Source organism: Rutidosis leptorrhynchoides, chromosome 2, assembly GCF_046630445.1.
Source record: "Rutidosis leptorrhynchoides isolate AG116_Rl617_1_P2 chromosome 2, CSIRO_AGI_Rlap_v1, whole genome shotgun sequence".
NCBI classification, from domain to species: domain Eukaryota; kingdom Viridiplantae; phylum Streptophyta; class Magnoliopsida; order Asterales; family Asteraceae; genus Rutidosis; species Rutidosis leptorrhynchoides.
In genome coordinates, this window is record NC_092334.1 from 525,847,589 (window position 1) to 525,872,693 (window position 25,105).

At 35.0% G+C, this 25,105-nt stretch overlaps 1 protein-coding gene across 1 annotated transcript; it reads left to right on the forward strand.

Annotated features, from left to right (window-relative positions):
- Positions 1 to 4,657: 4,657 nt before the first annotated feature.
- LOC139889583 (uncharacterized) lies at positions 4,658 to 5,098 on the forward strand. Its single transcript, XM_071872525.1, has one exon. The coding sequence runs from the start codon at positions 4,658 to 4,660 to the stop codon at positions 5,096 to 5,098; it is 441 nt and encodes a 146-aa protein (XP_071728626.1).
- The last annotated feature ends 20,007 nt before the right edge of the window (positions 5,099 to 25,105 follow it).

Here is a 25,105-nt window from a genome sequence, read left to right on the forward strand (position 1 = left end):
ATCTAAGCTCACTTTCAAACTCACCGGTGCATCTAAACTCTCAGGCGACTAAATATTTTCGTGTTTGAATTTGCCTATTTTGTATTTGGATTAGAAAAAAATTGTGTATCCGTGTAGTTTTTACAATTAGTAATTTTAAATAATAGTGTAAATGTTTATTTGACTTCACTTTATTTGTACATAAAGAATGAGTTTTATTTCCATTGTATCTTATCAGTTCTAGTCAAGAAATAAACATTCAGATGCGGAGATAAGGGGGGACTGAGGGGTGCTCAGCCTCCCCCAAGACCCAAACAAAGCCCGAATTTCAATTGTATTTTATGCTCAAATAGTTATAAATCTCACTTAATGATCAAGTCTATCATGTATTATTATGTCCAAATAATTGTAAATTAATTAGCCCAATTTTGATTAAGATTCATATAATTTACAAGAAGCCCACTATCACTTTAAAAATTAGTTTGTTTTACATTATTATTAATTAAAAATTTATAAATATAATATAAGTTTATCGAGTAAGCCACCCTCATCTTTAAATCCTGGCTTCGCCTCTGTAAACATTAGTTATTTTTCATATCTATGCATCCTCATTTTATTTAGGAATTCGAATGTGTAAATATCCATGCACCCAGCAGCACGCTTAGCCTGTTTTCAAGCATTGTCGTTAATTGTCATACAACTTTTAGTTATTTAGTTATTTGCAGCCAATAAAACTTACGTTGAAATAATACGGAGTAATAAACAAGAGTAATGGAGTAATTATAGTTGGCCGAAATATATAATCTTCATAGGGTTTGAAAAGAAAAAAAGAACCCCGTAAATTTGGTAATTAACTTGAACATGTGATGCCTAAAAAATAGGATGGAGAAATTACTTTTATGCCCATGTTCTTATTTTATATATTTGTGAGAACATTCTCATGGGAATGTTACCATATATATAGGGGCAGGATCAATGGAGAAGTAATCAATCGGGGGTAAGCAGGGGGAAGCAAAAAAAAATTCGGTTTTTTTTGAAATTTTTTTTTCCGGCATCAAGATCACACGAAAATATGAACATTTAGAAAAGACACTTCGTGATGAATGTTATTATTAGGCGGGAAAACGATCGACATAAATAACATTCAAGATAATATTGTTCGTGAAGAATGTGAACGTTTTTTTTTTCTTCATGTTTTGTGAAGTAAAATTTAGCCCGATTTAGAGTTTAGGGTTTAGCGTTTAGGGTTTAGGGTTTGGTGTTTTGGGTTTATGGAATAAACTCAAAACACCAAACCCTAAACCCTAAACTCTAAACCGTTCGTGTTAAAAACTCAATCTAAATCCTAAATCTAAACTCTAAACCCTAAATTTCTAAACCCTTATATCTAAACCCTATAAACCCTAATATCTAAACCCTAATAGCTAAAACCTCAACATAAGCTCGAAAAACACGATAATTGTTATATATTACTTCCTCGAGTGTTTTCCCGCCAAAATAAAAATATTTATCACAAAGTGTCTTTATTAAATGTTCATATTTTCATCCCATCTATAATGTTCGTCAACAAAGTTTTTTCAAAAAAACGAAAAAAAAAAGTTTTTGCTTCCCCCGCTTCCCCCCGATTGGTTACTTCCCTCTTGATACTATATATATATATACGATTCAAAATATCAATATAGTTATAAGTGTACAGCTTCAACAATCTACATGAAATTGCTCAAAATCTGAATGATTTAAAGGTCTTGATTCAACGTGGTTCTGAAGGACCATTACCTAGTTGATAATCATTCTAAATGAACTCTATAATAGATGTAAAATTAATGTGTTTTGCAAAAGTCGGCCGAATTGGGCGACGAGTCGTTTTTTAGGCATGGCCGATACGTCGTTGCTAAAAAGTCGGTCAAAGGTAAAAAGTCGGTCAAAGTCGGAAAAAGTCGGTCAAATTCGGAAAAAGTCGGTCCAAGTCGATCCATGTCGGTCAAAGTCAGTCAAAGTCGGTCAATTTTTTTTAATTTCTTTTGTAATAGTGTCAATAATTGTTAATTATTCATGTTTATTGCAAATATAGTTTATATTTTAAGATTCGATCTATATAATATTATATATAAATATATATTTAATAAAAATATTTTAAAAAGTCAACGTTAGTCAACGCCCGTTGCGTCCCCCGTTGCGTCTGACGCGTCGTTTTTTAGGCATGGCCGATGCGTTCCCGACTCGCGTCTTTTACAATCTTGGTATTAACATTGTAAATAAATAATAAAAAAATTCCAACATTCATTACTGATCCATTAAATTAATGTACAATCAAACGTAGTTTAAGTTCGTAAAGATTATTTGGCTGAGTATTAATTAGACATCATTTGGTGTTAAATTCGAATCGTACTCTTATAAAAAAATAATGTCTTCCTTTCACAAACTCATAAACTTTAATGTCTTTCTTTTTCTCATAGCCGCCGAAGACTTAAACATATTAACGAAAGCCGCTGTCCAAAACGAATGCTTCAAAGGTGTGAGTATCGGTTCAAACAATGTTAACATATCCCACTTACAATACGCCGATGATACGATGTTTTTTGGAGAATGGGTAGAAAAAACGCGCGCAATTTAATGAAGATCTTAAAATGTTTCGAATCTACCTCCGGGCTAAAAATAAATTTTGGAAAGAGTTGTGTTTACGGCATCGGGATGTCTCAAGTTGACGTCTCAAACATGGCTTCATGGCTCGGGTGTGTTGCCGGAAATCTACCAATCACATATCTAGGTCTCCCAATTGGCGCCAACATGTAACTTTCTCAATCATGGGGGATCGTCTTCGAAAAATTTAACAAGAAACTCGCGGATTGGAAGGCTCGCTCCATATCTTACGGTGGGAGGTTAACGCTCATCAAATCAGTATTGAGTAGTCTTCCTTTATAATTTTTTTCACTTTTCAAAGCCCCCTCGGGTGTCATAAATTATCTTGAAGGGATTAGAAGAATTTTTTTTGGGGTGGGTCGTGTGAATAAAAAAAATGGCATGGATTAAATGGGACACTATGTTGTTACCTCTCGACTCGGGCGGGTTAAATATTGGGTCGTTAGAGGCTAAAAACCGAGCCTTACTTGCAAAATGGTGGTGGAGATTTAAATGTAATGATTCTTCCTTATGGGCCAAACTAATTAAAAGCATCTACAGTTGGGACGGGGGCAGGGGCGAAAGTGTGTAGGGGCAGGGGGCGGCCGCCCCCAGTGAATTTTTTTTTCAGTGTAAAAATTTTGGGTTTTTCGAATTTGCCACCAGTGGATTTTTTTTTGCCCCAAAACCTACATATTTTGCCCCAAAACCTTCAAATTTTGCCCAAAATTCTCTAAGTTTTGCCCCAAAATCTTCAAATTTTGCCCCAAAATATCCAACTTTTACCCCAAAATCTTCAAATTTTGTCCAAAAAAATTACTACGGTTTAAATTTTTTTTTACCCCCAGTGAAGAAAATCTTAGTTTTGCCACTGGACCTGGACGGGGGGTTAAACAACCATTGGGTCATTCCATCGAAACTAAAACCAAGCACTTGGGCCACTGTTATTTCTATGGGCCGTGAATTAGAACTAGTTGGCATTCCTTTTGTTAATTAGTTCAGAAAACGCATTGGTAATGGTATTAACACATCTTTTGGGAAGATACATGGGCGGGGGATGTGGCGTTAAAAAATCGTTTTAATAGACTTTATAGACTTGAATCAAACAAAAACGCCTCGGTAAATGATCGGGTTCGATGGGATCACGATGGTTGTGTTTTTTCTTGGTAGGGATGGCACCCGCGGGTAACGGGCACGGGTTGTATATACCCGCGACCCACCCGTCGGGTTTCTTTTTTGCAAGTTGAGACCCGTTACCCGCCCACGGGTAAAAACTTTTCGCCCATGCCCGTGACCCGCGGATACCCGTGACCCGCGGGTAATAATAATATACAACTTTTTATTAGAAATTCCAAATAATTTTATTAATTATAAAATCATATGTACAAACTATATGTATAATGCCGTGAAAATTAAGTTTTTTACTTGTATATAATATTATATTTTTAATCATTATTCAAATACTAGTAGAATAGCTTTTGAATTTAATAATTGTAAGTATTAATTCGTGGGTAAACTAAGAAAAGTCTCATGTATTCACGGGTCGGGTTTTAGCCGCGACGGGTAGTATATACCCACGACCCGCCCGCGACCCGTCGGCGGGTATAAATTTTTACCCGTGCCCGCGGGTAGGATTTAATGATTTTACCCGTCCATCACAGATCGGGTACCCGCGGGTCACGGGTTTTTTCTCGCCCATTGCCATCCCTAGAAATCTCAGGGAGAACGCACGGGGACATGACCATTGTTACTAATGAAATTTCGAGTGTAGTGGTTTTTGCAGGTGACGGGGATCGTTGGTCATGGAATCTCGACGCTAGTGAGGTTTTCTCGGTTTCCAAGCTATCCAGCCTTATCATTCGAGCAGCAACTTCGACCTTAACTGAGTCTAACACTATTCGTACCTTAACAAATAAAATGGTACCTAAAAAAGTTGGGTTATTTATTTGGCGTGCAAGAAGGGGGAAAACCCCGACACGCGTTGAGCTAGACAAACGTGGCATGGACTTAGGGTAGATAAGATGTCCAATTTGTGATGACGCGATTGAATCAATTGACCATGCTCTTTTCCAATGCAAAGTGGCAAAAGAAATTTGGCAACGTGAGTATGATTGAATCAATTGACCATGCTCTTTTCCAATGCAAAGTGGCAAAAGAAATTTGGCAACGTGAGTATAACTGGTGGCTATTGACCCATCCCGCAAGTTTAAATGTGTCCAATGCCTTTTTAGGAAACAATTCGGGATTATCTTCTCCACGTGCTCAATCGTTATGGCAAGTCGTGGAATGGGTCACGGGCTATTTGATTTGGGAAAACCGCAACTCGGTGACCTTCAACAACAAAAGTTCATCGACCCCATTGATCCTTAATGAAATACAACTTCTGAGTTTTGAATGGATTCGAAATAGATCCAAAGGTTTTAGCATTGAATGGCGCACGTGGATATCAAATCCATCCTTGCTCGATGGGGTCACGTATAACAAAACAGGGATCAGTTAAAGTGCAGGTCTACCAAAGTACCATGCGACCTTGAGTAAATGCAGATTTCTCCTCCACGTGCGTGACATTTCGTGTTCGCCCATTGTGACACGTCTAGGATCTCTAAATGGGGGTGGTTGCGGCTTCTTTGTCGCTGGAATTTTTCTGGTACTGAAACTCCCTCCTCCCTCGGCTCGGGTTTTCTCCAAGTATGGGCTCCTCCTCGTGTTATGATGGGTCGTATGCGACGTCTGTATGTTTTGTCATGTATAGTTATTTTGAGTTTTAGATGAATCTGCTATGAGTCTTTATTGTATAATGTGGTAGGAGAAACTCAATATTGTACATTCCTTCTTATTTTAAGACCACTCCCAACCATGACACCGTCATGGACACTTCCTCAGCGCCACATCAGCTTTCTCTCTCTTCATTTCTCACCACTTCCTCTCATAACACTCTCAGGACACATCATTGCCAACCATGACATACTTCCTCCCAATCACATACCCCACAAAATTAATTAAATAAGTAATGTACAAGGTTGTTTATGCTAAAGTACAAGTAAATAAAGCAAAGAAAAAAAGAAAGAAAAAATGATCTCGTGCTGGAAGATGCTTGGGGAAGAAACAGATGAGGGCGAATCTTGTGAGGGCGGACTGAGGGCTTGGGAGGGCACACCAATGCCAATGGAGCTCTCGAGGAAGAATGGTGAGGAAGGGATTGAGGGCGGACCATTGGGAGTGGTCTAATATAATACTTTCTTGCCTTAAAAAAAAAAAATAATTTTTTTTAAAAAATCATTTTAAGTAGATTTAGTTATAAGTAAATACATAATTATGTCAAATAATAAATCAAAAATAACAATCAAAAAGCATCATTAAATAATTTTTTATGGATAATATGAATTTTACATGTGTAAATGCAATTGTTACGTTCAATGATTTTGATTTATTGTTTAAACTCTCTTTGAATTAGCACTAAATAAAACTATAAGCTCTTAGAACATGGTCTTCATGCCTTTAAAAAAAAAAAAAAAAAAAAAAAAAACATGGTCTTCATTTTTATTAAATTGTCTTCGTATTTATTGAATTGTCGTCTTTATTCTTTAGAAGACTATTATCATTTTACATGTTTTTCTCAGGCCATATTTTATTTCTATCGTTTTTTTTTTTTTTTTTTAATTTTTTTTTTGAAAAGCCATATATTTTATCAATGAGGCCTTAAATTTACATTTATTAATTTGACTGAAATGTTCTTTAAATAGCTAACTTTTTCTCCATGATGTGGGATTCTTATCATGGGTGAAACTTTTGTAAGACAAAAGAGGGCACTAGCCAGTAGCCACCCCATGAGTTAGGGGTATTGATGTAGTTTATTTGTATTGTAAGAGTATATAGTTAATTTTAAAGTATGTGGCCCTCTCAAAGATAATTGACAAACAATTCATATAAGAACTTTATTCTCAAAGTAGACCCATTATACCACGCATAAACAAAAATACAATATGGTTGGTTTTTATGATACAAAAGAAAACGAGGCCGAGTTCAGTTTTCATCATATATGATTCACATTAAGTTTTTTTTGTACAAATTATTAAGAAAAAAAATACTTCTTTCATCTCAATTTAATTTTAGTATTCTTTTATCATCTCAAAAAATTAGTTGTTCAATTAGTGAATTTATAGGACGAAGTTATGTTGAGACAAAAATAGAGGCATTTGAATAGCCTATATTATTCAACTAGATATGTGGCCCGACGCGCTACACTACATGATTACTTTGTGATATATTTTGTCACTTAGCAGTAGATATAGTTGTGGTGTCACTAAACACGCAGGTTTTCTGCTCCATTGGTGTAACGACCCGTCAAAATCGCTATTGACGCAGCACGTTAATAATTGATTCCACAATGAGGTTTTGACCTCTATATGATACGTTTTGATAAAATATTGCATTCATTAAAATAAGTGACTTTCTAAACATAGAAAGTTATAAACATGTGGGCGAGTGCTTAGGTATAAGCAAAACCCCAAAATACATAAGTCTTTAATTTACAGGTTGACTTCACAGTCCAATTATTTATTACACAACGCAGTTTTATTTTGAATGCAATAAACTTTGTACAAAGCATGAGAGACTCCATGCAGGCAACAAGCACATCACAGTGGAAGCATTCTAAGGACCTGAGAATAAAACATGCTAAAAAGTCAACACGAATGTTGGTGAGTTATAGGTTTAATTGCTCGAGTCATAAACATATATAAAGATAGACCACAAGATTTCATCAAAAGTTTATCAATAGATTCTACGTAACAGAGCACCCTGGTAACTAAACTTAACGCTATAGTGATAATTACCCCATTCGTTTTAATACGCGCAAACCAACGTGTCTTAAACTCAAATAACATACGTCCGTTAAAAGGCTAGCGCTCTAGCTCGGACGGGGATGTCAAGCCCTATGGATCCATATACAATTATTCGCGCCCACCAGTCCATATCCTATGTACTGGCAGCTACTAGTTACCAAAGCTAAGGGATTTTCGGTTTAACTCAGTGTAGAATTTTGTATGTACTTGTGTCTTATTGCGTTTAAAATAAATTGCATGTATTCTCAGCCCAAAAATATTTAAAGTATTTAAAAAGGGAGACTATAACTCACAGTTCAATATTGCGATTCAATATTGTAGGCAAATTGCGTAGACGTAATGATGGTAGACGACTGTATGGTTGGTCTTGGATTCAAGAACAATACCCCGAACAATACCTAATATTTCCTTATTTTAAAACGGTTTGAAACCCGAATTAAAAATACCCTCGAATATACTTTATTATTATTAAACTTAAAATTAAAATTATAATTATAATTATAAATATAAAATTTACGTACATAAATAATTATGAAAAATTTCGTCGAGCAAAACTGACCTTTTATAGTACTTTTCGATTTACTGTAGCTCATGCGATCGCATGAGTTTTCAGTGTTTTTGCCATGCGATCGCATGGCCGCCTTTTCTGTTTTTGTTTGCTAGTTCGTCCACATCAAATAGTGTTACTGTAGCAATAGTGTTTACTGTAGCAAATAGTGTTTTACTGTAGCAAATAGTGTTTAATGTAGCAAATCACTGTAGCAAACTCGTTTTCACTGTAGCACTGTAGCAAAATACGATTTCACTGTAGCAAATAGTGTTTTACTGTAGCAAATTGTGTTTTACTGTAGGAAAGTAATTTTTACTGTAGCAAATAGGGTTTTACTGTAGGAAAGTCGTTTTTACTTGTACATATATATATACATACATATAATTGTTCATGAATCGTCGAGAGTAGTCAAAGGTAATTGTATATATGTAACAGTTCTAAAATTTTGAGACTCAATCTAACAGACTTTGTTTAACGTGTTAAAATAATAAATCGTATAGAGAATTGGTTTAAATAAGTCAAAAATTTTCGGGTCATCACAGTACCTCCCCGTTAAAGAAAATTTCGTCCCGAAATTTTGAGTAGTACCTGTTTCATGAGCGATATCAGTGAACAAATGTGGATACTTTTGCTTCATCTGATCTTCACGTTCCCAAGTAAACTCGGGTCCTCGTCTTGCGTTCCAACGAACCCTAACTATCGGTATTTTGCTTTGTTTTAATTGTTTGACCTCACGGTCCATGATTTCAACAGGTTCTTCGATAAAATGGAGTTTATCATTGATTCGTATTTCGTCAAGAGGAATTACGACATCCTCTTCAGCTAAACATTTCTTCAAATTTGACACGTGAAATGTGTTGTGAACACTACTAAGTTCTTGCGGTAGCTTTAATCGATAAGCAACTGTTCCAATTCTTTCGGTGATTTCAAAGGGTCCTACGTACCTAGGACTTAGCTTTCCTCGTTTACCGAATCGTACAACGCCTTTCCAGGGTGACACTTTCAACATGACTTTGTCGCCCACTTGAAATTCTAGCGGTTTTCTTCTTACATCAGCATAACTCTTTTGGCGACTCATGGCCGTTTTCAATCGCTGTTGTATTTGAATGATCTTTTCGGTGGTTTCATGAATAATTTCTGGTCCAGTAAGTTGTCTTTCTCCTACTTCACTCCAACAGATAGGAGATCTGCACTTTCTACCGTAAAGTGCTTCAAATGGCGCTGCGTTGATGCTCGTATGATAGCTGTTATTGTATGAAAATTCTGCCAACGGTAAGTGTCGATCCCAACTGGTTCCAAAGTCAATCACGCATTCCCGTAACATGTCTTCCAATGTTTGTATTGTTCTTTCACTTTGACCATCTGTCTGTGGGTGATAAGCGGTGCTCATATCTAATCGAGTTCCCAATGCTTTTTGTAATGACTGCCAGAAACGTGATGTGAATCAGGTGTCGCGATCAGATATGATAGAGATGGGTACACCATGCCTGGAAACTACTTCCTTCAAATATAGGCGTGCTAATTTCTCCATACTATCTGTCTCCTTTATTGGTAGAAAGTGAGCTGATTTAGTTAGACGATCAACTATCACCCAAATAGTATCATGACTACTTGCAGTCCTTGGCAATTTCGTAATGAAATCCATGGTTATTCTTTCTCATTTCCACTGCGGAATTTCTGGTTGTTGCAGTAATCCTGACGGCTTTTGGTGCTCAGCTTTGACCTTTGCACACGTTAAACATTTGCTTACATAAGTAGCAATTTCTGTTTTCATATTAGGCCACCAATAGAACTTCTTGAGATCGTGGTACATTTTTCCATTTCCTGGGTGAATTGAGTACCTCGTTTTGTGTGCTTCATCCAGTACTAGTTGCCTTAGGTTACCATGTCTTGGTACCCATATTCTACCAGCAAAATACAGGGTTCCATCAGCTTTTACTTCAAGCTGTTTTTCTAACCCTCTGCTCATTTCGCCTTTTTCATTTTCTTCTTTTAAAGCTTCTAACTGTGCTGCTTGAATTTGCTTTATGAGATCGGTACGAATTGTAATATTCAAAGCTCGGACCCTAAGAGGTTTTACTCTTTCTTTTCGACTTAGGGCATCAGCTACAACATTAGCCTTTCCGGGGTGGTAACGGATTTCACAATCGTAATCGTTTAACAACTCTACCCAGCGACGTTGCCTCATATTGAGTTGTTTTTGATCAAAAATATGCTGAAGACTCTTATGGTCGGTGTACACTGTACACTTGGTGCCATATAGATAGTGTCTCCATATTTTGAGTGCAAAAACTACAGCTCCAAGTTCCAAATCGTGTGTCGTATAGTTCTTTTCATGAATTTTTAGTTGTCGTGAGGCATATGCGATAACTTTTGTGCGTTGCATTAATACACATCCTAAACCTTGGCGCGAAGCGTCACAATAGATCACGAAATCATCATTTCCTTCTGGTAATGACAAAATGGGTGCAGACGTTAACTTCTTCTTTAATAACTGGAATGAGGATTCCTGTTCCGTGGACCAATCATACTTCTTTCCCTTTTGAGTCAATGAAGTTAAGGGTTTGGCGATTCTAGAGAAATCTTGAATGAATCTTCGGTAGTAACCAGCAAGACCTAAGAATTGGCAGATTTGTGTTGGAGTCTTCGGTGTTTTCCATTTACTAATGGCTTCGATCTTGGCAGGGTCAACTTTAATTCCATGTTTACTGACAACATGTCCCAAAAATTGCACTTCTTGTAACCCGAAATCACACTTCAAAAATTTTGCGTACAATTCTTCTTTCTTGAGTATCTCTAGTACCAGTCTTAAGTGTTGCTCATGTTCTTCCTTGTTCTTCGAGTAAATCAATATGTCGTCGATAAAAACAATGACAAATTTGTCTAAATACGGTCTACAGATGCGATTCATTAGATCCATGAATACTGCTGGAGCATTAGTCAATCCAAAAGGCATGACTAGAAATTCATAGTGACCGTAACGGGTTCTGAACGCGGTTATAGGAACATCTTCTTCTTTCACTCTCAGCTGATGATATCCGGAGCGTAGATCAATCTTGGAATAAACACTTGATCCTTGTAATTGATCAAACAAATCACCAATCCTCGGTAATGGGTACCGATTCTTGATCGTTAATTTGTTTAATTCTCGGTAATCTATGCACATTCTCATAGATCCATCCTTCTTCTTGACGAACAGAATACCCCAAGGTGAAAAACTGGGACGAATAAATCCACGGTCCGATAATTCTTGCAACTGGTCTTGTAATTCTTGCATTTCTGAAGGTGCAAGTCTATATGGAGATCGGGCTACAGGTGCAGCTCCTGGTATGAGATCAATCTGGAATTCTACACATCTGTGTGGAGGTAGCCCCGGTAATTCTTCTGGAAATACTCCGGGATATTCTCTTACAACCGGCATGTCATTAATGCTTCTTTCTTCAGTATCGATCTTCTTTACATGTGCCAGAATAGCATAACAACCTTTTCTTATAAGTTTCTGGGCCTTCATACAGCTGATAAAGTTCAGCTTTGAGTTGCTCTTCTCCCCATAAATCATTAATGACGTTTCATCCTTACGAGAGATGCGGATTGCTTTCTCAGCACAAAAAACTTCCGCTCTTGTTTTGGACATCCAGTCCATGCCAACGATTACGTCAAAACTTCCTAATTCTACGGGTATCAAATCGATTTTGAAGGTTTCACCAGCGAGATTCATTTCGCAACCATGGCAAATTTTATCGGCTTTTATCAGTTTACCATTAGCTAATTCAATAGTATATTTATCGTCTAGAGGTAATGATGCACATTTTAGTTTAAAACTAAAGTCTTTACACATATAACTTCTATCAGCACCCGTATCAAACATAATAGAAGCTAGTTGATTATTAACGGTAAACGTACCCGTGACAAGATTAGGATCCTCACGTGCTTTACTGGCACTAACATTAAATGCCCTCCCACGTGCGGGTTCTTTGTTCTTCTCCTTATCAGGGCATTGATTTATAAAGTGACCAGACTTCCCGCATCCAAAACATTTCTTGACATCGGTCAGTTTTGTCTTTACTTCAGAAACGGTGGCATAACAATCTTTCGCCACATGTCCTTTCTTGTTGCACTTATCACAGACCACTTGACAATAACCTGCATGATGTGTGTAACATCTTTTGCAGAACGGATGGGGTCCCTTATAGTTTGGACTTGCAGTTGCCCCATCTTGTTTACCTTTAAAAGTTTCTTGTTTCTTCAGGTGAGTACTTTTGCCCTTATAGTCTTCCCATTTCCTCTTTCCTTCAGTTGTCTTGACTTCGGTAATTGGTGCCTTAATCGAACTCTCTGTCATCTGGTCCATGAGTTGGTGTGCCATTGTCATGGCTTCCTGCATCGTATTCGGTTTGGACGATGTAACATTTCCTTTGATATTGATCGATAAACCGTCAATATACATTTCTATCTTTCGTTTCTCATTTGGCACCAATTCGGGACACAACAAGGCTAGTTCCATGAAACGCTTTTCATAGTTATTGAGTTTCGCGCCGATAACCTTCAGATTACGTAACTCAGATTCCATTTTTCTGATCTCGTTTCGAGGACAATACTCCTCGATTAGCATCTTTTTCAGTTCTTCCCAAGAGATATCATATGCCGTATCTATTCCTTCTGCTTTAGCATAATTGTTCCACCAAGTAAATGCACCATCTTGCAACGTGCACGAAGCATACTTTGACTTGTCTCCGTTCGCACAATTACTGATTTTGAAAACGGACTCCATCTTTTCAAACCATCGGGTTAGACCGACTGGTCCCTCAGTTCCACTAAACGTCTGTGGTTTGCATCCTTGAAAAGTTTTGTATGAGCATCCGTTTCGTGAATTTGTGTTTACGGCTGCTGCTTTGGCTGCTGCTTCGGCTGTTGCTTTTGCTTCTTCGGTTGCAGCAATTCTTTCATTCACACGTTTCTCGACTAGTTGCTCAAACTCAGCATCCGACATTTGAGACATGTTTCTTCAATAAACACAACAGATATAATTTAATCATATAGAATATTATAGGTAAAATGAGTTGTCAATAGTTAATCGTAGCATATTAATAATATGAACCGATTATTATAAAAGCCTTTTCTTCTTATTAGCATTTTATAATTATTTCTAGGGTATTACCTACCCGTTAAGTTCATACATAATAGCTAGTACAAGGAATTAACTACTAAAATCCTAATAATATTCCACTATGAAAAATTATAGCGAGTTACTACATTATTATGTAATAATAATAATAAGAAGTAGTAATAATACAAATAATCATTCCATGCATTTATTATTAATAAACCAAAATAATACAATACCATACAATACTGATATTTTACATATGCTTATTTTACATAACAAGATAAAGTAGCACACATAAGCAATAAAATAGCGCATGGAAGATTTATGGTTGCGAGGTCGTTCATTCAGAACTATCAGAAACTTCTTCCCATTTGGTTCTCTCTGCCAATTGTTTGTGTGCACATGGTCCGACAGACATTCTGGCAGTGTATTTTATTTTTAGTTGGGGTTTTGAGGTACCCGTTGCCTCAGTGGGTTTAATACAATAAGGGTGGTTACGGATTGAATGGTCCTGTTCTTTTTTAATAATTAAGGACATTTTATTATTGTGGTTGTTTTTATTATCTATAGCAAGTTGGAATTTCTCCTTAGTGATCTCTTTTATTTCATTAGCGAAATCCTCCTCCTTACTGATCTCGTCTGATGACGAACTGTCTGAGTCATGTGTAGGAGAATATGATGACGAACTGCAAGAATATGTACCGGTGGTCATGAACCGAAATCTGCCAGGCGTAATCGGCACAACCCGCCCGTCGGCGGTATATCTGGACCAATGTCCATATTCGTTTAGAAATGGACGATCCTCGTTTACTCCAGGGATCATGGGTCCATGCCAACGATACTGTGGCTCCGGAAAACTAAAGCTGGGTGGAGCTGGAACCTCCTCTGGGTTTACCGGGAGTTGAGATTCCCCGGCTAACACAATTTCTTCTTTAATAGGTATTGGAACGCCCTTTTCAGTTGTGGATAGAATAGATTCAGTGTCCGATTCCGAGTTGTACAAAATGATAGGATTAGAAGAAGTCATCTATCACATAATTGAAACAACAATTACGTTAGTATATAAATATATCACATATAATGTTTTTGACCAAATAATAAGCAAAAATCAGTAAAAACAGATATGGTCATAGTCCAGACTCACTAATGCATCCTAACAATTACCAGTTAAACACACTAATGTAATTTCTGGTTCCCTATGACCTCAAGCTCGGATACCAACTGTAACGACCCGTCAAAATCGCTATTGACGCAGCACGTTAATCATTGATTCCACAGTGAGGTTTTGACCTCTATATGATACGTTTTGATAAAATATTGCATTCATTAAAATAAGTGACTTTCTAAACATAGAAAGTTATAAACATGTGGGCGAGTGCTTAGGTATAAGCAAAACCCCAAAATACATAAGTCTTTAATTTACAGGTTGACTTCACAGTCCAATTATTTATTACACAACGCAGTTTTATTTTGAATGCAATAAACTTTGTACAAAGCATGAGAGACTCCATGCAGGCAACAAGCACATCACAGCGGAAGCATTCTAAGGACCTGAGAATAAAAGATGCTAAAAAGTCAACACAAATGTTGGTGAGTTATAGGTTTAATTGCTCGAGTCATAAACATATATAAAGATAGACCACAAGATTTCATCAAAAGTTTATCAATAGATTCTACGTAACAGAGCACCCTGGTAACTAAACTTAACGCTATAGTGATAATTACCCCATTCGTTTTAATACGCGCAAACCAACGTGTCTTAAACTCAAATAACATACGTCCGTTAAAAGGCTAGCGCTCTAGCTCGGACGGGGATGTCAAGCCCTATGGATCCATATACAATTATTCGCGCCCACCAGTCCATATCCTATGTACTGGCAGCTACTAGTTACCAAAGCTAAGGGATTTTCGGTTTAACTCAGTGTAGAATTTTGTATGTACTTGTGTCTTATTGCGTTTAAAATAAATTGCATGTATTCTCAGCCCAAAAATATTTAAAGTATTTAAAAAGGGAGACTATAACTCACAGTTCAATATTGCGATTCAATATTGTAGGCAAATTGCGTAGACGTAATGATGGTAGACGACTGTATGGTTGGTCTTGGATTCAAGAACAATACCCCGAACAATACCTAATATTTCCTTATTTTAAAACGGTTTGAAACCCGAATTAAAAATACCCTCGAATATACTTTATTATTATTAAACTTAAAATTAAAATTATAATTATAATTATAAATATAAAATTTACGTACATAAATAATTATGAAAAATTTCGTCGAGCAAAACTGACCTTTTATAGTACTTTTCGATTTACTGTAGCTCATGCGATCGCATGAGTTTTCAGTGTTTTTGCCATGCGATCGCATGGCCGCCTTTTCTGTTTTTGTTTGCTAGTTCGTCGACATCAAATAGTGTTTACTGTAGCAATAGTGTTTACTGTAGCAAATAGTGTTTTACTGTAGCAAATAGTGTTTAATGTAGCAAATCACTGTAGCAAACTCGTTTTCACTGTAGGACTGTAGAAAAATACGATTTCACCGTAGCAAATAGTGTTTTACTGTAGCAAATTGTGTTTTAATGTAGCAAAGTAATTTTTACTGTAGCAAATAGGGTTTTACTGTAGGAAAGTCGTTTTTACTTGTACATATATATATACATACATATAATTGTTCATGAATCGTCGAGAGTAGTCAAAGGTAATTGTATATATGTAACAGTTCTAAAATTTTGAGACTCAATCTAACAGACTTTGTTTAACGTGTTAAAATAATAAATCGTATAGAGAATTGGTTTAAATAAGTCAAAAATTTTCGGGTCATCACAGTTGGGGCTTTGGTGTTGCTACTTAAATCGTTAAGGTGATCACAGTTTTATTAAAGAACAATCATACAGTTATTAGATAGCTAAATATACGCCGACTTGGTAAACAACTATTAGGCCATTAGAAAAATAAATATACAACTACTACAGCCATCACATTACATTTGTATGCAGCCACTTATGATCATAGTTGTTGGTATGCAAAAGACTTTACTGTTAATGATAACCAAAAGTTTTTCAATCCACAACTACTTCAGGTTCCTCAAAGATCAAAACGTAACAAAGAAAATAAAAGGTGTTGAGAAACCAAACTTCCCCTATTATTGGTGTCGTAGCGTGGGGTTACGAAATATACTATATTTTTAATACGGAATGCTACAAATTATGACAAGTTTTAATTATTTATTTATCGAGTGGGATATACCAAAACCTTGCTACAACACAATAGGCAGTGTACCTAGTCGCGGAGTAGTATAGTTTTTAGTAAGTCCGGTTCGTTCCACAGGGAGACGGGCTTATGAAACACTTATTTTTATATAATTATATTTGTACAAAAATATATAAATATATATATATAATAATATATAAAAGTGGGGGTTTTACCGTTTAATGACCGGTTTGTCGATTTTAAGATTTTAGTCGCAGTTAAAACCTAATGTAAAATATAAAATAAATACAAGACTTAAATTAAAGCGTAAAGTAAATAACGATAATGAAATTGCGAATAATAAAAATGCGATAAAATAAAATTGCGATAATTAAAAAGTACGATAATTAAAAGTGCGATTAAATAACAATAAATAAAAGTGCGATAATTAGAAGTGCAATTAAATATAAAATAAAGGAAATTAAATATGAAATAAAAGAATTATGCTTATTTAAACTTCCTTAATCATGATGTTTGACGTGTTGATTTTAGTTTTATGCCCATGGGTTAATTGTCCTTTGTCCTGGATTATTTAATATGTCCGTCTGGTTTTCGTCCATAACAGTCCATCAGTCATAAATATAAAGTGCAAATGTCCTCGTCAAATTATTATTATACCCGAAGTTAAATATTCCAACTAATTGGGGATTCGAATTGTAACAAGGTTTTAATACTTTGTTTAATGAATACACCAGGTTATCGACTGCGTGTAAACCAAGGTTTTACTACTTTGTTAACAATTACACCAATTACCCTTGAATGTAATTTCACCCCTGTTTTAATTATTCTAGTGGCTATTAATCCATTCCCGTGTCCGGTTAAATGAACGATTATTCGTACATATAAATACCCCGCCCATCGTGTCCGATCGAGTGTATATGGTAATTTATAGGGACGCCCAATTGTAAATCTTTATATTAACATTAACAAACTTTCATTTAGTTAAACAAATATAAAGCCCATTAATAGCCCATAGTCTAATTTCCACAAGTGTCGTTCTTTTGTCCAAACCCCAATTAAGGTACAAAGCCCAATAACCCCGTCTTTAATATTTAGTCCAACATCATGATTACTTTGGCTCAAATAAGCATAATAATAACTTAAGTACGAGACATTAATTTAAAAAGAAGAACATAGCTTACATTGATTATTTATCGCGTAGTGTTACACGGACAGAGCTCCGACTTTAAAACCCGTAAAATAACCTTTACATAACCCGAACTAATCTAATATAAAACTACACTATACTATATATATTATATATATTTATTTATTACAGAGTATTATTATTATTATGTGTGTGGTCTGTTAAAAACGAACGAAAAACTGGCAATTTATAGAATGTGAGCTGATTCTGATCCTCATGCGACTCGCATGGGTTTATGCCTATTTGCCATGCGACTCGCATGGCCACGCTGGACAGCTCACATATCTTTTGTCTTCTTGTTCGTCGACATATTTATTAAATATATATAAAATATAAATAATTTTAATAATTATTTATATATTATATTATATTTATGTGCATAGTAGACTAGATATTTTTGGTCCATTGCGTCGGGCGTTTCTTCTTGGCTCGGGTCCCGGTTCCGGATTTTCGGACGTCCTTGCGTACTATTTTATATCGTGTACTTTGCGTTTCGTAACTTGTACTCTTGTTATTTTTAGACGTTCCTCATCAATAATTTGAACCATTTTAATTGTATCTTGTACATTTGAGCATTTTGGACCTTTCCGTCTTCAAATCTCGTTTTCGCCTTTTGTCTTCGCACTTATTTAATATAAACGAATATTACTTGAATATGGAACAATTACAACTAAAATCTTGTCATTTCGGAAGGATATTGATACTAAATATATGTTCATTTAGAGCACTATCAAATATCCCCACACTTGAACGTTGCTTGTCCTCAAGCAATACAGTCTTGAAATAAAAACATACGAATCACTTCTTTATTCTTCACACTTTGTACATCAGTGATTTTGATAGAGCGGTATAAACAATGATAGTAACGATGTGGTTAAAGGTGGGTGTGTCTTTTATAGTTGCCTCGGGTTTAGGTCAACGACACTGGCAATCAAATAGCCGATTTACTTTCGGTTTCCAAAGCAAAGTGCACATTTGAAAGGCGGTTTACAGTCCCACATGACTATAAAAATTTAGATCCTTAAGGAAATTGGATCTTTATGAAAACATTTGATCTTTTGAAAATTCATTCTAGCTTTTACCCTAGACAAGTTTTCTGATTTGACCCACCATCGGTGTTGCAAAATATATTTGTGGATCAATATTTTGGCTAAAAACTTTTAGGTTCGTGTAATCCACTGCTATCCCGATATCGGAAAGCACACATCCAGTTTACTTGTTCCGTATATTACCTTTCGGTAAACTACCGTCCGGTTGTAAAGGAAAGCGATGAACAAGAAACTGTTAAGGCAATGTCCCGTGACATGCATTTGTTCATGGTCTAATTACGTGTCGGATGCTAGTACTATCCTTGGTAGGAGCAATAGTAAAGACCATCCTATGATTTTTCGGTCTGGCACAAGGTCCTGTCTCCGACCATGCTATCCAACCACCGTTCTTACGGTTGACACCCGATTTGGTTCAGGTGACCTAATGAATTCCAGGTGAATTCCTAGGATTTAACGTTCAATGGTAATGAACGCATTTAAAATTGATTTTCAGAAAACAAATCGGTTTGTATTTTTGATCAAAATATTTTCTCGTTCAAGCTCGAGTTTAGATATCATTGAATTCCATGAGTTTGAATTCTCAATCTTTAAGGTCAATCTCAAGGATTGAGTAATATCAGTCTTAAAAGCTGATTTTTAATCTTTAAGGAGATTATCCTTTCTGGGGATCTGATTCATTAGTCTTATCAAGCTAATTTGCACGGTGCCCCCCATTGTACGAGATAAATCCTTCTCATGGTTAGGATAAATCTGACCACTTGGCGACCCTGTTTGATGCTGAGGTCCGTGGATTTCCAGCCGATTTTAGTGATGACTTTTCTAGATTTTTCGTCAACCTACAGCTGGTCTGGACGACAACTTCATGACCTAAATCAAGAAGCGCGTGTCTTTTTCGGAAGACTTTACTTCCTTCTAATGATGGAATTGATTCATCGTGTAGATCCATCTTTCTTTCAAAAGTATCACAATAAACCGGGTAAAACTATTAATTTAGTTCAAAACAAAAGCACCTGCAATAACTTTACAGAAACATGTGATAGATAATTTTTAATTGAATAACTTGGTACATTCTCCCCACACTTAGTTTATTTCTTTGCCTTTTTATTCTCTTCTATTCCATTCTTAAATGAATTCAAGCGTTTTGGGTTGTTTCTCAATTTATGTCCTTTTTAAGGTAACGATAATTTCGGTATTAACACCTAGTTTTCATCGTTCATAAATATGTATAAACATGATTTTAAATTCATTTAGTTGAATTTTTTTTCAAATTTTCACAAAATTTGGCAAATAAACCAAGTGTAAACCCGAGAGAATTTATAACCCTTCCCCACACTTGAGATCATGCAATGCCCTCATTTGCATGAAATCAGACTATAATTATAAATTCATGAGGGTGATTAGTGTAGAAAAGTGATTAAGAATACCTAGTTTGTACTTACAAAGCTCGTCGAATGATAGATGGCGCGCCTCATCGTTCATTCCTTCTTATTTTATCACACATGTTTTTCTTCAAAAATGGTTGCTTTTTTGAACAGTTTGCTAATCTTTGAAAATGCGTCTTTTACCCTAACTTATCATGCTTGTATATTAACGAGTTATGCACTAACCCGAACCCCTAATTTAAAGTTAAGTGGGGTTAGACTTCCCTACACTTTAGCTGACGATATGTGAAGTCGGTGGAATAAGTTCCACGAATTAAAATAGTGAGCCAGTTATTTGCATCTCGGGTGGTGTATAATATATCAATGGGTTTAAAGTTTAGACTCACCCGATCGTCACTACTTAATTCTTTTTTAAGTGTAGCTTTTAGTAAATGGATATGTCTCTTTTCTGGTTCTTGGTCAAATGGATCGATATACACCGACATACTTATATCTATAGGGTGGTCAATTCCAAAAGTGTCCTTCCGTTTATTCTCGGGATTAAAGTTTTCACCTCTATTACCCAATTGGGTGAAATCCGAGGTGTCATTATCTATTACAGCTCGTAGTTCATCTTCAGTAGATGACTCGTCTATTGAGAATATTGGGTTGGAAAGTTGTGGGATGGTAAAGTTCGGTTTGGCCTCGGGGGTAAAATTTTCAACGTTATCGTTTTCCCAAGAGTACCAATTTGTCACCCTTTCTTCTTCTTCATCCTCCATTGATGGATTGATTATTTCGTCGGTAGAGGCTAATGTGTCGATATGTTGTGAATTTGGTAAGACTGAATAAAAAGTATCATCGGGATAGTTGGTGATTTCGGAGCTCCCGAATTCATCAAAATTCGATGATTTGAGATTTTCTTGCACACGACTCCTCAGATCAACAGGTGTGTAATCTGATAGAGTTTCAGCTTGCCGGTTTACAAACTCTCTCATTTGTTCCTTTTGAGCATCAAGTTCTTCGAGTTTGATTTTCATATTGTCTAAAGAATTTTCGGACACGTAATTTTCCTCGTCTTCTGGTTGTTGAGTTTGGATATATTCTTGGGAATAATCCCAGTTTGAATTGCGTTCTTCATAATCGTTCCATTCAGGTTCTGTGGGTACGTAATTTTCCATAGGAACGTAATAATAACATTCCCATGTTGAGTGATAATCTCCACAGATTTCACAACCAGTTATTGTTTCGTCATTTGTGATCCAAGATTGACTGAACGAATTGTCATCAACACTCGGTTGAGAGTATTGATTTAATTGATTTTGGAGTTCAAAAAGAGTTTCCAAGGCCTTCTTTTCAAAATTTTCCATTTTATTGCGACGGCCAAATTTTAGCTACATTCACAAATGATCCTATTAGTTATAAAAATAGAAAAACTTATATAAGTTGTCCAATTAATAGACTTTTCTGATTTTTGCCCACGTTTCGAATAGCCAAAAGATGCAGCAGGTAGCCAGGACCCTTTAAATCGGAAGCCCACAACTAGCCACTAACAAATCCAACTATTACTACGAACCAGAAAAATGTCAACGTCCATTAACTTAACCGCTTAAATAATTTTTCTTTCCGTTTTGAGAATTAGATAAGAAGTAGAGAAAATTTCTATGTCCTAGAAAACTAAAGCGTCGAGAAATAAGAAAGAAATAGATTGCGCGTCGAAAAGTGTCGAAAAAATAAAAAGGTAGAAAAATAGGCGTCGAAAAATAAAAATAAGAAAATAAAACGTCGGAACTTAAAAGTCTAAAAACTAAATCTAAAAAGTTGTGCCTAAAGGTATTAAGGCTTAGAAGCAATTCTATAGGAAATCCGCAATTACTTAAAGGCACTAAAATCTATTTAAAACTAAAGCGAAAAACGGCGTCGCAAAATTCTAAAGCACCTAAATCTTAGTCTAAGGAATAAGCACTTAAGGGATTTTACGGCAATGCCTAAAAATTCTAGAAATAAAAATGAAACTACGGCAAAAACTAGACTTAAAACTAAGCACGAATGATAAAAATACAAAAATTACGCTAAAAATAAATAAAAGATACAAAATATAAAGGAAAATAAAAAGTTGATAAAATTATATATTTTTATAAAAATATTATTTTTATATTTATATTATAAAAGTATTAATTTTAAATAAAATAAAACTAATTATAAGTAATAATAACTAATTAAAAACTGAAATATAATAATAATAAATAGATTAGGGTTTATAATAATAATAATAAAATCCGTAATAAATGCGAAATTAGGGTAGAATGGTGGCCTGTCAGAAGACCTCATGCGACTCGCATGGGGTTTAGTTGAAATATCATGCGACTCGCATGGTGTTCGGATCCAGGCCAAAAGTTGGGCTGCTACAGTACCTTGGCCCGATTACTTATTATTTTTTTTTTATTTTTTTTTTCTGTTTTTCTATTTTTTAATTTTTCTGTTTTAAAATTTAATATAAAATATTTATATAGTTTAAATAAAAACTTATATTTTTATAAAACTAAAAATAGAAATATTTGATAATTTTGTAAATAAAAATCTTAAAAATATATATAAGTATATTTTTTTTTCGGTTTTAAAAATATTTTTTTTTTTTTTTTTTTTTTTAGATTTTATATTGTTTTTTCTAAAAATGTAAATAAATATTTCGCCGACTCCCCGGCAGCGGCGCCAAAAACTTGGTGTCGTAGCGTGGGGTTACGAAATATACTATATTTTTAATACGGAATGCTACAAATTATGACAAGTTTTAATTATTTATTTATCGAGTGGGATATACCAAAATCTTGCTACAACACAATAGGCAGTGTACCTAGTCGCGGAGTAGTATAGTTTTTAGTAAGTCCGGTTCGTTCCACAGGGAGACGGGCTTATGAAACACTTATTTTTATATAATTATATTTGTACAAAAATATATAAATATATATATAATAATATATAAAAGTGGGGGTTTTACCGTTTAATGACCGGTTTGTCGATTTTAAGATTTTAGTCGCAGTTAAAACCTAATGTAAAATATAAAATAAATACAAGACTTAAATTAAAGCGTAAAGTAAATAACGATAATGAAATTGCGAATAATAAAAATGCGATAAAATAAAATTGCGATAATTAAAAAGTACGATAATTAAAAGTGCGATTAAATAACAATAAATAAAAGTGCGATAATTAGAAGTGCAATTAAATATAAAATAAAGGAAATTAAATATGAAATAAAAGAATTATGCTTATTTAAACTTCCGTAATCATGATGTTTGACGTGTTGATTTTAGTTTTATGCCCATGGGTTAATTGTCCTTTGTCCTGGATTATTTAATATGTCCGTCTGGTTTTCGTCCATAACAGTCCATCAGTCATAAATATAAAGTGCAAGTGTCCTCGTCAAATTATTATTATACCCGAAGTTAAATATTCCAACTAATTGGGGATTCGAATTGTAACAAGGTTTTAATACTTTGTTTAATGAATACACCAGGTTATCGACTGCGTGTAAACCAAGGTTTTACTACTTTGTTAACAATTACACCAATTACCCTTGAATGTAATTTCACCCCTGTTTTAATTATTCTAGTGGCTATTAATCCATTCCCGTGTCCGGTTAAATGAACGATTATTCGTACATATAAATACCCCGCCCATCGTGTCCGATCGAGTGTATATGGTAATTTATAGGGACGCCCAATTGTAAATCTTTATATTAACATTAACAAACTTTCATTTAGTTAAACAAATATAAAGCCCATTAATAGCCCATAGTCTAATTTCCACAAGTGTCGTTTCTTTTGTCCAAACCCCAATTAAGGTACAAAGCCCAATAACCCCGTCTTTAATATTTAGTCCAACATCATGATTACTTTGGCTCAAATAAGCATAATAATAACTTAAGTACGAGACATTAATTTAAAAAGAAGAACATAGCTTACATTGATTATTTATCGCGTAGTGTTACACGGACAGAGCTCCGACTTTAAAACCCGTAAAATAACCTTTACATAACCCGAACTAATCTAATATAAAACTACACTATACTATATATATTATATATATTTATTTATTACAGAGTATTATTATTATTATGTGTGTGGTCTGTTAAAAACGAACGAAAAACTGGCAATTTATAGAATGTGAGCTGATTCTGATCCTCATGCGACTCGCATGGGTTTATGCCTATTTGCCATGCGACTCGCATGGCCACGCTGGACAGCTCACATATCTTTTGTCTTCTTGTTCGTCGACATATTTATTAAATATATATAAAATATAAATAATTTTAATAATTATTTATATATTATATTATATTTATGTGCATAGTAGACTAGATATTTTTGGTCCATTGCGTCGGGCGTTTCTTCTTGGCTCGGGTCCCGGTTCCGGATTTTCGGACGTCCTTGCGTACTATTTTATATCGTGTACTTTGCGTTTCGTAACTTGTACTCTTGTTATTTTTAGACGTTCCTCATCAATAATTTGAACCATTTTAATTGTATCTTGTACATTTGAGCATTTTGGACCTTTCCGTCTTCAAATCTCGTTTTCGCCTTTTGTCTTCGCACTTATTTAATATAAACGAATATTACTTGAATATGGAACAATTACAACTAAAATCTTGTCATTTCGGAAGGATATTGATACTAAATATATGTTCATTTAGAGCACTATCAATTATCCACACGGTGTTCACTCTGCAATCGACCCTTTATCATAAACAGATATGCTTAACAACTAATACACATTGTCACACCCCCCAAAATAGACCAGGGGTAATTGTGACCAATCATATCATAACACAGTTGTATAAACAAGAACGACTCTATATGAGACTTTTTAAATAAAACCTTTGTTAATAAAACAGCAGAAGCAGTAATACATGTTTACATTATTATTAAAACGTAAAATAAATGTTTATGAACTAAAATATAATATGCGATGTGGACTCCATGTAAGCATCAAATCTATCATCACAAAGTTGCAAACAGCTAGCTCAATCATCACCTGAGACAAAACATGCTTAAAGTGTCAACCAAAAAGGTTGAGTGAAATTCACAGGTTTATAAATAATTTCCAAAGTTTTAGACCACAAGATTTAGTTTAAAGTTGATTGATATAGAAATATCAATCTAAAAGTGTTGCTGCATTTTGTAATATCGCTAATAAACA